This window comes from Rhinatrema bivittatum, chromosome 5, assembly GCF_901001135.1.
Source record: "Rhinatrema bivittatum chromosome 5, aRhiBiv1.1, whole genome shotgun sequence".
Taxonomy (NCBI): Eukaryota; Metazoa; Chordata; class Amphibia; order Gymnophiona; family Rhinatrematidae; genus Rhinatrema; species Rhinatrema bivittatum.
Window position 1 is genome coordinate 386,127,182 of NC_042619.1, and position 19,000 is coordinate 386,146,181.

Below are 19,000 nucleotides of genomic sequence, written 5' to 3' on the forward strand. Positions count from 1 at the left end.
CCCGATAAAAAAAAAACAACCCACCGGACCCTTTAAAAATGACCCCTTAGCTTCCCCCACCCTCCCGATCCCCCCCAAAACATTTTAAAATTACCTGGTGGTCTAGTGGTGGTCCCGGGAGTGATCTCCCATTCTCAGGCCATCGGCTGCCACTCATAAAGATGGCGCCGATGGCCCTTTGCCCTTACCATATGACAGGGTATCCGTGCCATTGGCCAGCCCCTGTCACATGGTAGGAGCACTGGCTGGCCGACGCCATCTTTAAAGATGGCCGCCGCCGTCTTTAAAGATGTCCGCCACCGTATTTAAAGATGGCCACCGCCGTCGTAAAGATGGCCGCTCTTACTCTCTCACACACACATGTTCTCTCTCTTTCCCTGGAACGTGCAGGCAGCAGCAGTCTCCTCCTTGGGCCCATGCAGCATCACTCAAACATGCACACAAGTTCTCACACATGCTATTGCAGTGGTTGCCAACTCCAGTCCTCGAAAGTCATAAACAGGCCAGGTTTTCAGGATATCCAAAATGAATATCCGTGAGATAGATTTGCAAACAACGGAGTCAGTGCATGCAAATCTATCTCATGCATATTCATTGTAGATATCCTAAGGAAAGGAGTTGGCCAACCCTGTGCTATTGATCACACATGCTGTTGCGCACACTCACACATATATACACACACACACAAGCTCTCACATATGCTATTTCTTACACACATACATACACACACACACAATCTCTTGCACAAACTATTGCTTGCACACACATTCACAAGCTCTCACACAAGTTACTGCTCAGACACACAAGGTCTCACCCATATTATTGCTTATGCTTATACCATCCACACATACATAAAAGCTCTCACAAAAGCTAATATTTACACCCACACACAAGCTCCCACACATGCTACTGTTCACACACACATTCTATTACTCACATTCACTCAGACACACACACACACGCTCTCACACTCTTTCTCCCTGGAATGTGCAGGATGCAGGCAGGCAGCAGCAACAGCCTCCTCTCTTTGGCCCTGAAGCCCAGCCGATGTCGCAGCTTCCTCTCTTCCATTGAGTGCACTGGACCTGACAGCTGCCTCTCTTCGGCCAAACAGCCAATCCCGCATCTGACAGTTGCCTCTCTTTGGCCATGCAGCCCAGGCCCGACATGGCAACCTTCTGTGTTTGGCCACAGGGCCCAGGCTCACTCAGCAGCTTTCTCTTTTTGGCCTTTTTCCCACGCCTGATGTGGCAGCCCCCACTTAAGTTCCACCATGGGCTCAGCTGGGATTGAAAAAAAATTAGTGGCATCACTGAGCTTTTCGGCCACTGAGCTTTAGACTCAGGGGAAGGGCCCAATGTGCCTGGTGCTAACGACAACCCTGGGGCTGAGCACTGTTTGGGAAGGACAGCTGAGGACATGAGTAGGGGTGAGGACTTCTATTTCCTTTGCAAATTAAGGGGTAGATTTTCAGAGCCCTGCTCGCCTAAATCCGCCCAAAACCGGGCGGATTTACGCGAGCAGGGCCCTGCGCGCCGGTGAGCCTATTTTACATAGGCTCACCGGCGCGCGCACAACCCCGGGACTCGCGTAAGTCCCGGGGTTTTCGGAGTGGGCGTGTCGGGAGGCGGGGCCGGATTGCGCGGCGTTTCGGGGGCGTGCCGGCAGCGTTTTGGGGGCGGGTACGGGGGCGTGGCTACGCCCCGGGGCGGTCCGGGGGCGTGGCCTCGCCCTCCGTACCCGCCCCCAGGTCGCGGCCCGGCGCGCAGGGGTCCCGCTCGCGCGCGGGGATTTACGCCTCCCTCTGGGAGGCGTAAATCCCCCGACAAAGGTAGGATCGGGGTTTAGACAGGGCCGGGCGGGTGGGTTAGGTAGGGGAAGGGAGGGGAAGGTGAGGGGAGGGCAAAGGAAAGTTCCCTTCTAGGCCGCTCCGATTTCGGAGCGGCCTAGGAGGGAACGGGGGTAGGCTGCGCGGCTCGGCGCGCGCAGGCTATACGAAATCGATAGCCTTGCGCGCGCCGATCCAGGATTTTAGCCGATACGCGCGACTATGCGCGTATCTACTAAAATCCAGCGTACTTTTGTTTGCGCCTGGAGCGCAAACAAAAGTAGGCTGTTCGCGCTCGTTTGAAAATCTACCCCTAAGCCTTGAATTCATCCTATTATGGACATCATTCTTCATGTTCATTGTCTCTAAATGAGTTTAATATGACTCATCCAAAATGATTCACAATTCAGTTGCTAATGTAATTTAAATATATTCTGAAGATAATTTTCATATTCTGCTAGTCCAAGAGACTCCTACCTAGATACCATAAAAGGACAGAATACCATATTTCTGGCATGCAGATTTAAGCTGACAAAATGTTGAGCTGCGTGCAGACATTTAACAAGCTGAAACCAAGATAGTTCTCAATCAGTTGTGCGTGGCCTGGGCCGAGATCCTCCCTGAGGAGTCCACGGGCCCACCCCAATATCACAGACTTAAGATTTTCACCATGCGTAATACCTTCCACAACTTTCCAGGATTCCCTTTTGGAGGGAGTGAAGACTTTTACTCCAAGGCCCCTGAGCATTTTTTTTAAAACAGCTTTAAGAAATATAGTGATATTCATGCTGGATGATGAACGTGGTTCCAACATAACTTTACTGATAATTGATTTTAAACTGAAGTGACTTTCAAGTCAAAATAGTTCATTACACTAATCCTTTCCCAATAAATAAGTGACTCTGTAATGAGGGTTTAATCCTTTTCTTTTTTTTTTTTTTCCATAACCCGTTTGGATTTCAGAGGTAGTTTTGGAGCTTCCTCCCAAATCGATGGATATTATACTTAGTTTAGAGGGCCATAATCTCAATATTCAAAAGCCATTTAGATGGATAACTCAAAAGTTATCCATCCAAATGGCATAAGTGGTATACTCAGCCACTTATCCGGCTAAATTTATAGCCGACTACCTGCTTCTGAGCAGGTCTAAAGTTATCCAGCCTCGTGTGACTGGATAACTGGCTACATACTCGGATGTCTTTAAAAGATACCCTGGTAAGCAGCGGTGGGAAACTTAAAAAAAAAAAAAAAAAAGAGAGCGAGAGAGCCCCCACCCCCCCAATTATACATTTCTGAGATGCCATAGTGGCCCGTCACATCCGCACCCTACATCACCTCTTACATCCATAAAAAGAACTCTTGTCTTCTGTTGACCCTTCCCCTCCCCCCCACCACCCCCAGCTTCATTACAACTGATGTCGCCAGGCCCTCCCACCCTCCCCTCACTATCTACCTAAAGTGGCCACCGCAACCCAACCACCCTCCTGAACCCCCCCCCCCCCCCTTCTCCCTGAACCCTAAAAATCCCCACCGGGAGCGGGGTCCAAGCTTACCCGCTGCCGGTGATTTCAAGCAGCCTCACGGGCATACATGTATGCGCATACGCTGGCTCGCGCCTAGAGATGTGGCCATTTTATAAGATACGTGCATTTAGGAGTGCACGATATAAAATCAGCCGTACACACATAGATGCACGCACAGTTTTAGATGGATACGAGCACGTGCGCGCCAATGCCAGTTCTACCGCGTAAGTTGGGGGGATTTTAAAAGCGACGCTCGCCAACGCAATAGACCTTTTTCTCAATTTGCCTCCAGTTTGCCCACTTAGACTGGATTTCCTATACCTGCCCTGTTATTTAGCCCCCCTTTTACCCCCAAACCTTAAAACCTCTCTGACTCGCCTAGTTTTTTAAAATTTTAATACTTTCGTGCCACCCACAGCAGAAGTAAAGTTACATAGTAGGGAACCTGGTGCGCACTTGTGTGCGTAAAATACTTACGCGCACATTTCAAAGTAACTTCCAGGAATGCCTGTCTCTTGCCCATGCTCCATCCAGTCCATGTCCACACCCTGCCTCTTTTTTAACCTTTTTTGATTTGTGCGTGTACCAGGAGATACGCGCTTGGGGTAGAATTTCAAAGGGTTATGCACATAACCCCCAAAAACCTACTTCTGCACGTGCCGAGCCTATTTTGCATAGGCTCGGCGGTGCGAGGCGTGTGCGGGGCCGTGGTCTAGGGGCGTGTCCGGGGGCGTGGCAGTGGTCCATGGGCAGTCCAGGGCGTGGCCAAGTGCCCCGACACATTGGCCTGTGTCGGGGCCTGGCGCACTGGCAGCCAGCCAGCACTTGCAAGTTGGCAGGCGTAACTCAACGAAATACGGTTGGGGGATTTAGGTAGGGCTAGGGGGTGGGTTAGATAGGGGAAGGGAGGGAAAGGTGAGGGAGATAAAAAAAAAAAAAAAAAAAAGTTCCCTCCAAGGCCGCTCCGATTTCGGAGCGGCTTTGGAGGGAACGGGGAAAGTCATTGGGCCTCCCCTAGGGCTCGGCGCTCACAAGTGTGCACCCCCCTATACCTCTACTAACACTTCACCATGACCCCTCTCACGGAGCCCAAATCTCTTACTCAAAAACTGCAGACGACAAAAGACAAGCATTGTTTCACTTCCATGACTTTATTAGCAGCTGTAAACGCGTATGGACAAATTCTGTAATGTGTTGCATGCATACCACTTTCAAAAAAGCACTTTTTTGCAAGTGCTTCTGCACACTACCCTGGAACGCCCCTAAACCCTGCCCCAGGATGCCCCTTTTTACATGTGACACTGCAAGCGTACACATATGTGCAATGTTTCCAAAATAACATGTATGCGTGTACACCCTGCTTAATGCATATGTAACCCCCTGATAAGATACATAAGATGATGAAATGGGATTACTCCACTGTTTAAGGATCATCCCTTCCAAATGTTTGTTTGAGCTCTTAAAATGGTCCATGCAGATGGTGAAGTGGACCTGAATGGTAACAGATAGATTAGTGTATGACTTCTTTTACCGACTGGACAGGGATAATACTCATGAACTCCCCTCCAGGAGCTCTGAGCCCATGCTTCACCCCAGTGCTGGCTAATTAAGTGTAGCACACGCTGAGTTTCAGAGCTCCAAATAATTAACTTTATTTTGCCTGGCTAAGCAAGCCAGCCATTATATACATAGTTGTGAATCAAAATGACACGTTTACCTCTGAATACATTTTAAATTCTTAGCCTTCCAGCAGGCGGCATTTTACAAGAAATCAGAACATTTTGGGAATATAGTAGTCCATTCCTTCTTCAAGTTTTATCCCAACCCTGTTTAAGCTGTAGGTTCGCTCTGTGGCCTACCCATATCAACATTCACATTCAGTGGGGATCAAATGCAACTACAGGTTTCGTAATTTACTCACTTCTCGGCTTGTCATAAACCTTCTTCTTCCAAAGTCCACACCACCTTTTTCTTAGTGCGGTTCCACAGACCACTGCACATCAAAAGGCTCTCTGGGGCACACCTGCTCTGGGGCTCACCCCACTCCTGAACTTCTGGTCTACTTCCTCAGAGGGAGGACTGACCTCTTCTTCCATTCTCCTCCGGGCTAGTTCTCCTTCCACCTTCTGGTTCGCTGCTCAGGAGGCAGAAAGAAACCACTCCAGGGCCACAGGCCTTCTCCTACTGAGGTGAAGAGTCTCTCTACAGGCCTTCACTCCCACTTGGGAATATCCCTGGCCCCCGTCAGCCCACGGGCTGACGAATCCAGCAGTTCACATCCTAGAGGGTCCTCCTTCCCATCCCTCTTCGGGTAAGGGCAGGAACTAAAACGGGCCAAAATCCGCCAAACGTTCCCACTTTTATAGTTCCTGCTACGCGTTGGTCACCAAATCAGAAATCCCCCAACTCTTTAAGGGAACATACCCACCATTTCCCCAAAATCACTTTATCCATCCGATACAATGCTCACTCTATAAAACACCATCCAGTGGTCATTTAGAAGTAGTACGTGCGCGAAAAGTTTCAACATGTTTCCAAATAAGGCAACCGTGAAATTCCCCCGGTTTCCCCCAACCAGTAGGTTAAAAATGAATGCCCCACTGATTGGGGGTCTCCCTTCCCAATGATGCCAATTTTATGCACAGAAACCTTTTAAAATGAACCCCTTTGTGAGATTTCTAATTTTTTCACAACTTTCATAATGGTATTTCTCAAAAAAAGGTTTTAATAGGGGGGGAAATCATTAGAAATGCGAAGGTAAAGTACAATATTTCATGAAAATTGAGGGCAACAAAATTGTGAAACTATTAAATAGCCCTGCTCTCAGCAGTTGTGTGGGTTTTGTATTTTGCAGTTGAAGGCAGACGATGGCATTTTTCAGTTCTGTGGGACAGTGGAGACCATTGATTCTGTGGGTGCTATGCAGAATTTTGCAAAGCATGGGCATATAGTTTCTCGTGAAGAGTTTTAGGAGGGAGACCTAATACGTGAGTGCACAGGCAGGCATTTTCAATATACTAAAGTGCCAGCGCTTCTTAAGTGGGGTGTATGTATTTCTTTTAATAGTATTTCTTTCATTTCCTGTGCAACCCTCATCCTTCTGTATCATTATCAAAATGCAAACATAGATTGAAATCGGCAGAATATTCTATAATTAAACCCTCCCTGAAATTTCAGATGTGAAATGGAAGGGTTAATATATCTGTGATATTTAACTAGAAGAAAGGGCTGGGAGTCCTGCGTCTGCTATAGAAACAAATCACTATCTTCCTGTAGCCGTTCCGTGGCTGTGAGCCTTAACCTCGTTTCTTCAAACTGCTCTTTAGCCTTCTCTGCCTCAGGGGATAAATAATTGATTTTCTATCAGACATGGTAAGAAAACCATTATCTAGTAATAAATATTGTCAAGAATTGCCATACTCTCTAAGACACAATGAGTTGTCCTTAGCACCAACTTTGCTCTACCAACCATCTGTTCTTTGATTTTGCCAATGCTATGATGCTGTGCACGTAAGGAAAACCCTACTACTCCACTGATCACAAATCCGGCTGCCTCTGTATTAATTTTGGTGGAAGAAGGAATTCCACCCAGGGCAAATTCTGACCTTGTGGCATGATATGATCTTGTAGACATGGCCAAAAGCCCCATGCATGTATACATTTTGAGGTAGATTAAAAAAATAACAAAAACGCACGGGCGTCCAGGTGCGTTCCTGATTCCTGGCAAGTAGGCCTTTCCCATTTCCCTCCCAGTCCACTCCAATTAGGAAGCAGACTGGGAGGGAACTTCCTATCCCCCTAACTACCGTTCCTACTTTTTCCCCTCTCCTTCCCGACCCCTAAACCCACTCTAATTCCTTTAAATATTTTGTTGCACAACTTATCTACTCTAAGAAGCAGATGTAAGATCTATATGCCGCCGGCTGCCGGCACGTTCTTCCCCGGGACAGCAGAAAATGGCGCTGTCCTGGCCGGCCCATGCCATGCCCCCGGCCTGCCCCTATTGAATGGCCCGGCACTTCTGCGAGGCTGGGCCATTTCTAAAATGTGCTCGGTGCACGCAGGGCCCGGCCACACGTGTATCTCCTGGTATTTGCGCACACCAGGCTTTGAAAATTCACCCGAATGTGAGGTGAAAGAAGCAATGGTACCTGAATGTGTTTTCAAAAGGTGGTTTATAAATCAAAGTGAATAAATATATACATTTAATGAAAAATCGGGGAAACTCCCAGGTGTAGGCTGTTTCATACAAACACCTGCAGATGTTCAGATGTACAGAGAATCACAGCCTAAGTCACAGCCCCCATTAAAAACACTATTCATAAAGCAATCAGCAAAGAAAACATGCTAAAAAAATATAAAATCACTAATATTAACTCTCACATATATAATATGACAATGAATGACAGGAAACAGTGCCGCCTAATCCTCCTCGTACATCACCATGTACTATGTATCTTATATCTTACATTTCTTACCTGGTAAAGCCTTTATTAAAATTATGTATCATGTATCTGCTATATCAGATGGCTAAGGTCCATGCACATTTTTTTACAGAGCTGTCCTGGTGGTCACATATGGAGCGCTCATTTTGTGCTCTTCACATGATTAACTTCATTGTCTGACTGAGTGACTATGGTAGTTGTACTAACTGATCTGATAATATGGGGGTGCAAGCCTGCCTCTCTTCTTCAAACTGATGTGGTGGATTGTTACAGAGAGTAAGATTAAAATACTCTGGCATGTTTTCGCAGTTTCTACATGAACTGTTTTCTACAGCAATGTCTATGATCAAAAATATATGACTAGTAAGTGAGTTGTACGTGTGGTGTACAAGAGAAATGTGAATGATATAATCATATTAGCTCATATAACATATTTGATTGCACCATTCATAATCAGTCTGGATGCATCGTACTTACTTATTTAGCATTCTTGTATTTATTTGTGTATTTAGCTCACACCTTACCTTTTCATTGTAGCTCAAGATGAGTTTACATTCAGATACAGTAGACATTTTCCCTATCCCTAGATGGCTCACAATTCCAAGGACCCCTGTTTACTAAGCCTTTTTCCCATTGAATGGGAGAACATCTTTACCAAATAGGCCCCTAAGTTTGTACCTGAGCTCAATGGAAGGTGAAGGTCACAAGAAATGACAGTGGGAAATGAATCCTGGTTCAAATGGTGTTTACAGCCTGCTGCTCTAACCACCAGGCTACTATACCACTATGACGATAGTGTCTGAACATTCTGATCACTTTATATTATTTCTAGATACCCATAGCACAACAGAAGAGAGTTGTATATATTAAAAAGGAGTTTTCATGAACAAAGAAGAGTGAATTTTTAACAGGGCCCCTAACCTCAAAAGTATGTGTATATTTTGAAGCCTGAACCAAGCTAGCCGGTTTTCAAATATTTCTGGAAGGATTTAGACAGCGTAAAAGCATTTAAGAGAATGGCTGCAAATACGGTCTGCCATCAAGATCCAGAAGCCCTATGAAATGAGATTTAAGGATCTTAATATGTATACCCTAGAGCAGAGCCACAGCCCGACCATTTGGCACATATGGCCAAGTATAAAAGTGCGCCCTCACCCCAAAGATTTAATTTTCATTTTTATTTTGACCCAGCAGTTTCCTCCTGCTCCTTTTGGGCTTCCAGCTCAATCAGAACCAGTATGGTATCCTTGGACCATAAACCTTCATTCAAAAACTGGAAAGCCCAAGAAGCCAGATCCTGCATGCCATGGAACCCCACAGAAAGAGAGAAATACATTTCCTCCTGTATTGTGCAAAATAAGATACCAAGAGCTGCATATTCCCAAAGTTGACATATTACATTCATTAAATTGAGTATAAAATGTTTTTTTTTCTATCTTTGCTGTCTGAACATTTTTAATTTTCTAATCACTTTGGTCCTCATCTCCTGTTGGTCTCCCAACTCCTTTACAGGGTCCCCTGTTCATTTTCTGTTTCATCTCTCTCTTCCTATCTTCTTCAGTTCTTCCCTTACATCTCTGGCTAATATAAATTTTCTCTTTTCTTCTCATTTTTCTTCATTATCTTTATCTTTGCCTCTCTATACTCTCATCTAGATTTCATCCTTCTCTCCTTACAGGTCTCTGTGCCAATCCTACATCTCACCAACTCTCTCCTCAATTCCCCCCTCTATCATCCCTCACCCCCTCATTGAATTGTTCCTTCTACCATCTCCAGCTATCTGGCCTCCTTGTCTTTAGTCTTAACAGCTGCATCCTTTCTTGTTCTCTTGAAACTCCCTTACCCCTAAATCCTCCTTCTCTCCATTTTCCCCTCATTCATCTTCCAACCAATCATGCCTTCCTCTCTTCCCTAGTGCCATATATGGGTATTAGGCATCCTATGTGAAATTTACAGCCTTGCACCTCCCTCCTCCCCAGTCATGCCTTGCCCTCACATAATCACAAATCTTTCATTTCTAATTTACTTTAATTGAAAGTCCTCTTTGCATGAAAAAGGACTTTCTGAGATAAAAAATATCACAGCTGTCACATGTGCAGAACACAGACACTCAAGAAATACAGAATAAAGAGATCATAAAGTATAAATAGAACGTGCAGACAAACACTGAACTGGAAACCACAACAAGCCAGACTCTGTATGCAGTGCAACATGGGAAAAACAGAAACACCACCATTCCTCATAAAACATCAGAAAATAACATCAAGAAATATAAAACATCAATCATAATAGTAAAATCAAACTAATAAAAAGAAATAGTTCAAAACAGTTGACAGAACAGCATCCAATAATTAAAACCTCATATAAAACTTTTCCAAATGGCAATACAATATTTCAATGTATAGAAAGCAAAAAGGGAACAGCTAGTATCCAAATTCTGATCATACACAAAACTAACTGTAACAGCTTGTCATAAGTTGTCCCATGTTATTAATCACAGTTAAAAATTGTACTTTATTAATTTCAACCATATTTTATAATTAAGAGACAAAGACATCAGAACTGGGAAAAAAGAGGTCTAACTGACCGCTGATTTTATGGCCAGTAAGTTCAATCACTGGTCTTTTTTTGTCTCTTTTTTATAAAAACATATTTGTTTCTCGTTATCTGTAAGCAATCAGTATCAAATATTTGTTGTTGTAATGAATCCCATTTTAGCAAAAACGTTTGGCAACAAGCTCTGCCGGTATCACGGCAATGGTTGAAAACGTGAAGATGCTGTTTTCTAGCCAAATTTAAATGGAATATATGTTATCACAGCCTTACTGCAACGGTAACTTATGTTTTCAATATAAGCCCATCAACAATGTCTCTTTGCTTCGAGATAGAATTAACTTGTTGAAGTTTCAGAAATGACTTATAACTGAAACCTGCCCGACATCATGAAAGAAGCACTTATCTTGAAACTTGTGATTTTTTTTTCTTTTTTTCAACAAGTTTGTGCTGCACATCGCCGCCAATGTTAACGTTTCGCCTAACGCTTCCTCAGGGCGGGTTCTGTAAAATAATGCAGTTGACATGGCGTATGATAAAATTCATTTATAGCGTCAGCTTTTTTCTGAATTTAATTTGTAATCGGTCTGTACTCATGTTCCTCTCTCAGCCTTTAAACGTTCGGGCTCAATAATGCCAACAAACATGGCTACATTTTTTTTATAGCACTCCCTGGCTTTGAAATGTGACCAATCAATGAACACGTCTGGACATACCAAACATTCTTACATGAAGCTCTTATTTGTCAATTAATAGACATTCGACCGCAAGAATTAAAATTATCAACATATATGATTCAATATTTTGAATTTATATCTAGCAATTTGGAGGATTTGTACATTTACTCTACCAATCAAAGTGGTCCACTCGATCTTACTATTGAGACCATTAGGCTCTTCAGAACCTAACTTATAGATCCATTCCTGTTCCCTTTGGTAAAGTCATTTTTCTCGATTGCCTCCTTTTGAGTCCAAACTGATGTGGTCAATTGCAAACCAGCGTAATTCCTGTATTTTGTGATTTTTAAGAAGACAGTTTTCCACAATGGGTGCTGCCACTCTTTTATTCTTTAAGCTGCTCTTGTGTTCACTAATTGCTAGATATAATCGAAATATTGAATCATATATAAGTTGATAACTTTAATTCTTGCGGTCGAATGTTATCAAATTGGGTGTACATTTGTGCGTGCTGGATACCCCCCGTGCGTAAAATTTAAAATCAGCCCCAAATGCTGTACTGCAGCCAGTTTTGAAAGTTGGGCTCATAAACTACAGAGATTATATGATGAAGACCATTTTACACTATAACTTTAATTTGTTAGCTTGTATTCAAACACATGTACTGACCATTTTATAACATAATTGTATATTTAATATATACCTTTCCAGTTTTTAAAGAGAAAATATCAACTTTATGTGAGACATGTACAAACTCATTAGAGAGAGAGGCTATAGGCAAGGAAGTCTTTTTTTTTTTTTTTTTTTTTTTTAATAAATCTTTTTTTTAAATAAATATTTATACTGAAGATTTTCCAATATGCAAAACACATACACCCACCCCTCCTAAAATATGGCTATATAGAAAAGGTAGACTTCAGCAATACGCTCATGCTCTCTGACAATAAGGCACCCCAAATGGAATGGCAGAGTTTAACAAAGGGTCACTTGTAAAGTAACTCAGATGATCCCAGAAGTCTTAACTTTGGAAATAAATGTGTCAACAATATCTGTTATGGCAGTCGAATTCCTTTGTAACCAGTCAGGTTTATCCCAAGCCTATTTGATGGGTTCCACTGTGTGAGGTACAGTATTTGTGGTAAAGCATTTACATTTAAAATAAGAAATTCAAATGACAATACTACACTTAAATATTGAGAGGCTTTCATACAGCTCCAAGCATAATAAAACGTAAGATATTTTTATAGTTCTGCATACTTCAGTTTCATTAATAGCAGGTGGGAGCAAAGTACAATAAATGGAAGAAGGGTAGAAGGTTGAGATGTTTGGATATATTGTTGACAAGTCAGAAACTACAGAGTTCACCAGACTTTATTCCCAAATCAGTCTTCACGTGGCCTGATTGCACTGTCTCATGCATCCCGTTAATTTTGCAGGTACAAGGATCTGACTGATACAGTAATAGGGGAGAGGAAAAAGCTAACTGCCGAGGAGAAATGCCGCCTGGTTCTTCAGCATTGCAAATTACAAGGATGGCAGGTTTGTGACTTCGGGATTAATAACAATATAATGTTTGAATTATCAACATGAACTGTCGCCCCCATAGTTTACTCTGGTATGGCTATTAGGGGTGTGCATTCGGATTGACCGCATTAGTAAAACGCAACTCATATTTTTTTTTTACTTAAAAAATTGATTCGACATAAACGATCGGATTTCCCACATATCGAACATAGATATGTTCGATATGTGGGAAATCGCGATTGTTGAGCCAAAATAAAAATATAAACCCCCTCACCCTCCTTAATCCCCCCCCCCCCGACTTACCACAACTCCCTGGTGATGGAGCGAGGAGTGAGGACGCCATTTCTGCAATCCTTGGCGAGAAGCATGTGACGTCGGCGGCACGTCGAGTGACGCTGGCGTCACGTGATTCCCGGCTCGTTCGCGCCGGACGGCTCGTTCGGCCCAAAAAGAACTTTTGGCCAGCTGGCCAAAAGTTCTTTTTGGGCCGAACGAGCCGTCCGGCGCGAACGAGCCGGGAATCACGTGACGCCGCGTCACTCGACGTGCCACCGACGTCACATGCTTCTCGCCAAGGATTGCAGAAATGACGTCCTCACTCCTCGCTCCATCACCAGGGAGTTGTGGTAAGTCGGGGGGGGGGGGGATTAAGGAGGGTGAGGGGGTTTAATTTTTTTTTTTGCACATATGTACATATACCCAACTCATTGGATTTTTTTTATGTCCATATTGGCCGCAAGTGGGACCCCCTTTCGGACATAAAAAATATGAACATAAAATTTTGCTCTGCACATCCCTAATGGCTATTGTGGTAAACTCTTAAAGGTGAATGATCGAAAGCCGTGTGCATAGAAATCAGCATATGTGCGTGTAAATAGCACATACTCGCGTGCATGCTGTTTTAGAAACCTCAAGCATACCCGCGTAAATCTGGGTTCATGAGTATATTTGTGTGTATGTGTGAAAAAAAGGGTGGCCAGGGGCATTCTGGAGGAGCGACAACACTTACTCATGTAAGTTGATATTTTATAAGCAAGTTACACATGTAAATTTGGCAGCTCTATATCTGGAGTAACTGATAGTAAAATACTGATTGGGTGAGGGGTCTGGAGGGAGCAATGGCTAAAGAGCCAGGAGGGTCTCCATGACTTGTTGGACTGAGCAAACTGGTACACAAATTGGTAAAACTGGTAATTTCTTTGCTGTGCACGTGTTAGAAAACCTCCTGATTTACTCATGCAAAACCCGATCTACGGGAGGGGGTAAATGCATATAAATTGCACAGGGAAAATCTCCATGTGCATATTTCTTAATGTTAAACATAAAAATAAACAGGTGTAGCATCCAGATAAATTCCGATTTCTCCAGCTAAATAGCGGCACTTATCCGAATAAGCCATGTAAGTCTTAAAACACTACTTCTCATTTACTAACAGGTGAATTTTAAAAGCCCATCATGTGCCAAGACCGGGAGATAGGCGAATATGTTGGGCCAGTGTGCACCGAGGGGATTTTAAAAAGTATCCATGCATTTGAGTATCTTCCGCTAAGCACGCACATGAAAAGTTCAAAAAGGGATGGGGCATGGGGGCATTTTTCTGGGTGTGGCATGGCCACTCTTGGATTTCAACTTCCATTTTGTGCGCAAATACATCAGAGTCCCCTGCCAGGTAACTTTTCTTCTGCTCTGGAGGATGTGTAAGAATTAGATAGTCCCAACCCTTAAAAGCCCGCTGATCTAACAGGGGAGAAGCTATTAAACTAGGGGGGTTTGGAAACCCTATACTTTACCTAGGTGAACTGGGAGCGAACTGGGAAAACTGACAAATGCATCAGCATGTGTGTCTATTAAAATCTCCCCATTTATGTGGGAGAAGTGACATTTGCGTGTATAAGTGCACATCCACTTAAAATTGTGCACACAGTCTATTTTATAATATGCATGCATATAAGCACTATGTCATATAATGGCTGTGTCCCTGGGTGCAGGCCACGCACCTGTTTAAAGATTAACACCTATACATTTTTCCCATAGACATTGAATGGGAGAAAAGCCTTAGGGGTGAATTTTAAAAGCCCCGGCACACGCCAAAGTTGGGAGATATGCACGGAACTCGGGTCGGCACGTGCCATGCAGATTTTAAAAAGCACCCATGCACGTATCTCTGTTTGCACACAAAATGTTTTGCAGAAAAGGGGGTGGGGAGTGGGGTGGGTGGGGTCGGGCATGTGCACTCCAGGATTTATGAATGAAACCAGCGGGTAAATACTTACGCATATAAGTACACGCCGGGGTCCCCTGCCACGTAACTTTACTTCAGATATGGATGAAGCGTAAGCCCTAAAACAAACAAAAAAAAACAAAACACAGGGCTAGTCAGCGGGGTTTAAGGGTAGGCGCTCACAGGGAGGTTAGTGCAGTTAGTGTAGCTGGGTTTAATAAAGGATTGGATAAGTTCTTGGAGGAGAAGTCCATTAACTGCTATTATTCAAGTTGACTTAGAAAATAGCCACTGCTATTACTAGCATCAGATATACTTAGTTTTTGGCTACTTGCCTGGTTCTTGTGGCCTGGTTTGGCCACTATTGGAAACAGGATCCTGGGCTTGATGGACCCTTGGTCTGACCCAGTATGGCAATGTCTTATGTTCTAATTAACTAGGAGGGTTAGGAAGTCCTATCCTTTACACCTGGTCAAACATACTGGGGAAACTGGTAATTGCATTGGCGCATGTGTTTACTAAAATCCCTCCTGCTTACTCTGTAGAGGTGTTATTTGCGCACGTCCATATAACATTGTGCGCACATTGATTTGTATTCAGCCTGTTTTATACCATGCGCACATATACGCCCGTATATTATAAAATGGACGCATCCTCTGAGGTGAGCCGGCATACGCGCGCACATGTGCACCCATGTGGTTGTTTAAAAGTTACCGTTTTGGTGAATCAGGCCCTAATTCAGATAGCCAGATAAGTCTTAAATAATGCTACTTAGCAAGATAAATAGCGCTATTAAGATTTATCCAGCCAATTAATGGCTTTGCCGCTACTTAATTGGATAAATCAGAATATATCTGGATAAGTGCCACTACTTAGCCATATAAATCGGAAGTTATCCGGAAAAGTGCAATATGTATTTGAATGTTTTATTCACATGCATGCACATGTTGCAGGGTACATTTGTGCTTATTTGGTAACCTGTATATATCGTATCTGCGCAGGTTATAAAATACAGGAGTAGATTTTCATGTATCCATATACACAATTATATGGGGATTTATACAGTTATTGGAAAGTTATTCTCATATTATATAGAGATCAAATGTTAGTAATCCAGTGAATGTATGTACGTACCAGCACAAATAAAGTCAACTAAGATTTAGAGGATAATGATCAAAACACTGCGTACGGCGGCATATACCCCATATATGGCTGTGCACAATTTTACCTGAATATTATATATCCCATTGCTCAGATTATAAAATAAGCATATTTTTAGTCTGCAACAATTGCATACTTACACGAGAATACATGCAGCGCATTGAAAGTGCGCTCTTTACTTACCTGTTTAAAACGTATGCACGTATATATAGTCTATTCACAAAAACAAGGTTGGACTTTTCTGTGTAACTCAATATATTTTAAAACAGGCACACGGAAGTAAAATGACCAGTAATGCCAATTACTCTACCAGTTCATCCAGACCTCCCACCCGGCCTGTGATACACAGTAAACACGTTTAATGCTTACGCAAGATTTAGCAATGTAAATGTATGGGAATGAGTTGGTAAATCTACACTCGTAATTGTCTTTTTAAATAGAAACATATGCGTAAATGTGGGGCCCGTCCAAGAACACTCCTGGACTGCCCCCCGTTATGCGCTTATGTAGGTGCATGCGAAAGTAAAGACACACGCGTACGTTTGAGGTCTATAAAATAGCATGTACACAAGGAGATGCTACTTAGCACCGATGTGCTAATTTTTACATGCATTAGCCTTTGAAAATTCAACCTCTACTGTATAAAGTAAGTTTTTGCCACATAAATACAGAATAGGAGAAGAGCCTTAGTGAGTGTTTCTAGTACTCGATTCCCCCATAATGTGGGAGTTATACATATTTACAGTGGAAAGATAGTGTTCATCAACTTCAGCAGATAAGTGTAAAACATTTTAAGCACCTCCGAGTCATTCTCTTATGAAGAAATGGAATGGGAGCTGCACTGTTTCATCATTCTGGCTTCGGCTTAATGTCTAACCCAAGCATAGTTAAATATTCAGGTCTGAAGGCTCCTGGAGTTGAATAAAAGGTTGCATGTGTTAAAGTTAATGGGTGTTTGTGTTCACATCAGTGGAGATAGTGAAGGTCATCAATGGACTGGTAGTGAAGGCTTCTTCTCTGGAATAATCCAATCATCTTTTATCAGGCCAGGTTGAATATTCTTTTTTTGCTCCATTCATTTTCTTAGAAGCCAGAAATATTTAGGGGAATCAACCCCCTGCTTCACATCTTACCAGTGGTGGTGAAGTACCTTTTCCATTACACGCTTCTCTGATCATGGCCCCGCACCAGTGACGTTCTTGGCCGGACACTGTAGACGTTTGTTGTCTTCTGCAGTGTCTGATCTTCTCTGGTGGTCTCCCAGGCACTAGTTAGGCCCCCATTTTAAGATCTTAGTGTGCAGACTTTCACAGATTACTTTTGATGCAGTTAAAAAATGCAACTGGGCATATTTTTAAATATTATTACTCAGAGTATATTGTAGAACTACAGTAAGCTAGCCCATTAGTTCTAAGAAATAGTCTTTTCTGTATGACATGCTACATAAAATTAAAAGTACATTTTCAGAGACAATGGGGATACTTTTCCAAATCCTGCAGAATTTTCAGTTGTATTGCCATGGCCGGGAGACTTGCGAGTTTTCTTGGACATGACAGCACATGATGGTGATCTTCCATCCTGGGACTGCCATCTTTTACAGGGGCCATAAGCCTCTTCTAGTGCACTACCCAGCAGCAAAAGCTCTCTGGTTGGTCCAGGGGCAACACAGCATCCCCAACCTCCCCTTGCACCGACACCCAGTCCATAAATTAAAAAAACATTGCCATGTTTACGCCCTGTCCCCAGGCTTAAAGTCTCGCCCCCTTAACAAACAAACAAACCCAGATTCAGGAAGCTGCTCTCTCCACCCTCGCTCTGTCTTCAGGCGCTAGGTCTGATCCCTACTCACTCCTCCCCCACTGATGCGGTGCCATCTTTGAAACTGGCACCAGTGGATAGCAGGCTCGGGGTGGGGTTTAAGCATGGCTATTTTATAATTTATGTGCTGGAAGGGAGTCCAGGGGGAGGCTGAAGGGCTGTGCTGTCCCATGACCACCAGGGAATTATTATGGGGGGGGGGGGTTTGCTCCCATTTGCAGCCCTTTTAAATGGTGCCCCAGTACATCGCCAGGTATCTTAGCCTGGCAATACTCCCAGAGGAAAGTTAGCTGCACTTCTTGATGTGTAGTTCTTTCCATGAATATCGCAAAGGGCAAAGATTTTTCACAAGCTGCGCTATTAGCTGCCATGCCAATAAAAGCTGCTCTACCTGCATTTGCATGTGAAACAGTTCAATCGAAAGGTGGTTTTGCACCCAATTTAGAGACCAGTAAATAACGTGCATAGGTTAGCAATAATTGCACATTTTCCATGTTTTTTCCATTTATCCTGCAATAACTCACTTTAATGCACGGTAAATCACATTCAAATGCATTATCTCAGCTTAGTAAGGGAAAAAGCACAGGACTGCTTCTACGGTCAAGTCCTAAAGGAAATAAAGAAAGAAGCTTGGGCTAACTTGCTGGTGCGGTAGTAATTACCCTTAACCAATAAGCCTTGATACTTTTGATGCAACTCCAACACTGCTCTCTGCTTCTACAGCAGGGAAAAAGGGGAAATGGATTCAGACAGCAATCAATGAGGGCCCTGACTTTTACTGTCCGGGAAACTGATAAGCATGGGAGTAACCTGCACAGAGCAGCAGCCACGACCCTTAACAGAAGGCATGGGATTATTACTCTTCACCAATAAGCCTTGATGCTTTTGATGCAACTGCAACATCACTCTCTGCTTTGAAGGAGAGGGGTGTGGGATGGAAGCAAAGAGGAATTTGGATTCCAACACGAACCATGACTTTTTTTTACAGTCTGGGGTACTGATGCGCAGACATTAAGAAAAAAACAGGACTGCTTCTACAGCCAAGACCATAAGCAAAGCACGTCAAGCAGCCCTGACTGATACATGGGGCTAACCTGCAAGGCATGGCAGATACTACAATGGGAAGCTTGCTGGGCAGACTGGATGGACCTTTAGTCTATTTCTGCTGTCATTTCTATGTTTCTGTGTTTAGTAAATAGGGTCCTAGATTCTAAATTTAGGGGCCTATAAAATCAGGATGGCATTAGGGC

At 43.4% G+C, this 19,000-nt stretch overlaps 1 protein-coding gene across 1 annotated transcript in view; it reads left to right on the plus strand.

Annotated features, from left to right (window-relative positions):
• LOC115092485 (unconventional myosin-XVI-like) overlaps nt 1-19,000 on the plus strand; it is a 507,378-nt gene that overhangs the window by 350,442 nt on the left and 137,936 nt on the right. The window contains 1 exon segment of the mRNA XM_029603325.1: nt 12,463-12,565. Coding sequence (XP_029459185.1) covers nt 12,463-12,565 — 103 coding nt within the window.